We start from the raw sequence: 252 nt of genomic DNA on the forward strand, positions 1-252 counted from the left end.
GCTCTCATTTTTTATCTCGATTCGGACTAAAAGAAAATAATATATCAGCGCACATCAAAAACTCATTTTCTTGAAGATCTGGAGAGTGACAGAAGATACCGGGCGATTAACAAGTGCACCTGACTGGCAGGTGTTGGGGAGAACTAGATCACAGGAAGACGCTGATGCTGGTATTCGGGAGATAAACTTCATGATGCTGAAGATAGTGTGATTGGTGGGGATCAGGGTAAGTCTGTCTGTCTGGCTGGTTGG

General features: G+C 44.4%; 1 protein-coding gene across 1 annotated transcript in view; it reads left to right on the forward strand.

Moving 5' to 3' along the window:
• LOC119592431 (proline-rich receptor-like protein kinase PERK14) overlaps positions 1 to 211 on the forward strand; it is a 185,497-nt gene extending 185,286 nt beyond the window's left edge. Inside the window, exon 6 of the mRNA XM_037941255.1 lies at positions 77 to 211. Coding sequence (XP_037797183.1) covers positions 77 to 211 — 135 coding nt within the window. The remainder of the gene's footprint in view (positions 1 to 76) is intronic.
• Positions 212 to 252: the final 41 nt, after the last annotated feature.

Source organism: Penaeus monodon, chromosome 30 (genome assembly GCF_015228065.2).
Source record: "Penaeus monodon isolate SGIC_2016 chromosome 30, NSTDA_Pmon_1, whole genome shotgun sequence".
Taxonomy (NCBI): Eukaryota; Metazoa; Arthropoda; class Malacostraca; order Decapoda; family Penaeidae; genus Penaeus; species Penaeus monodon.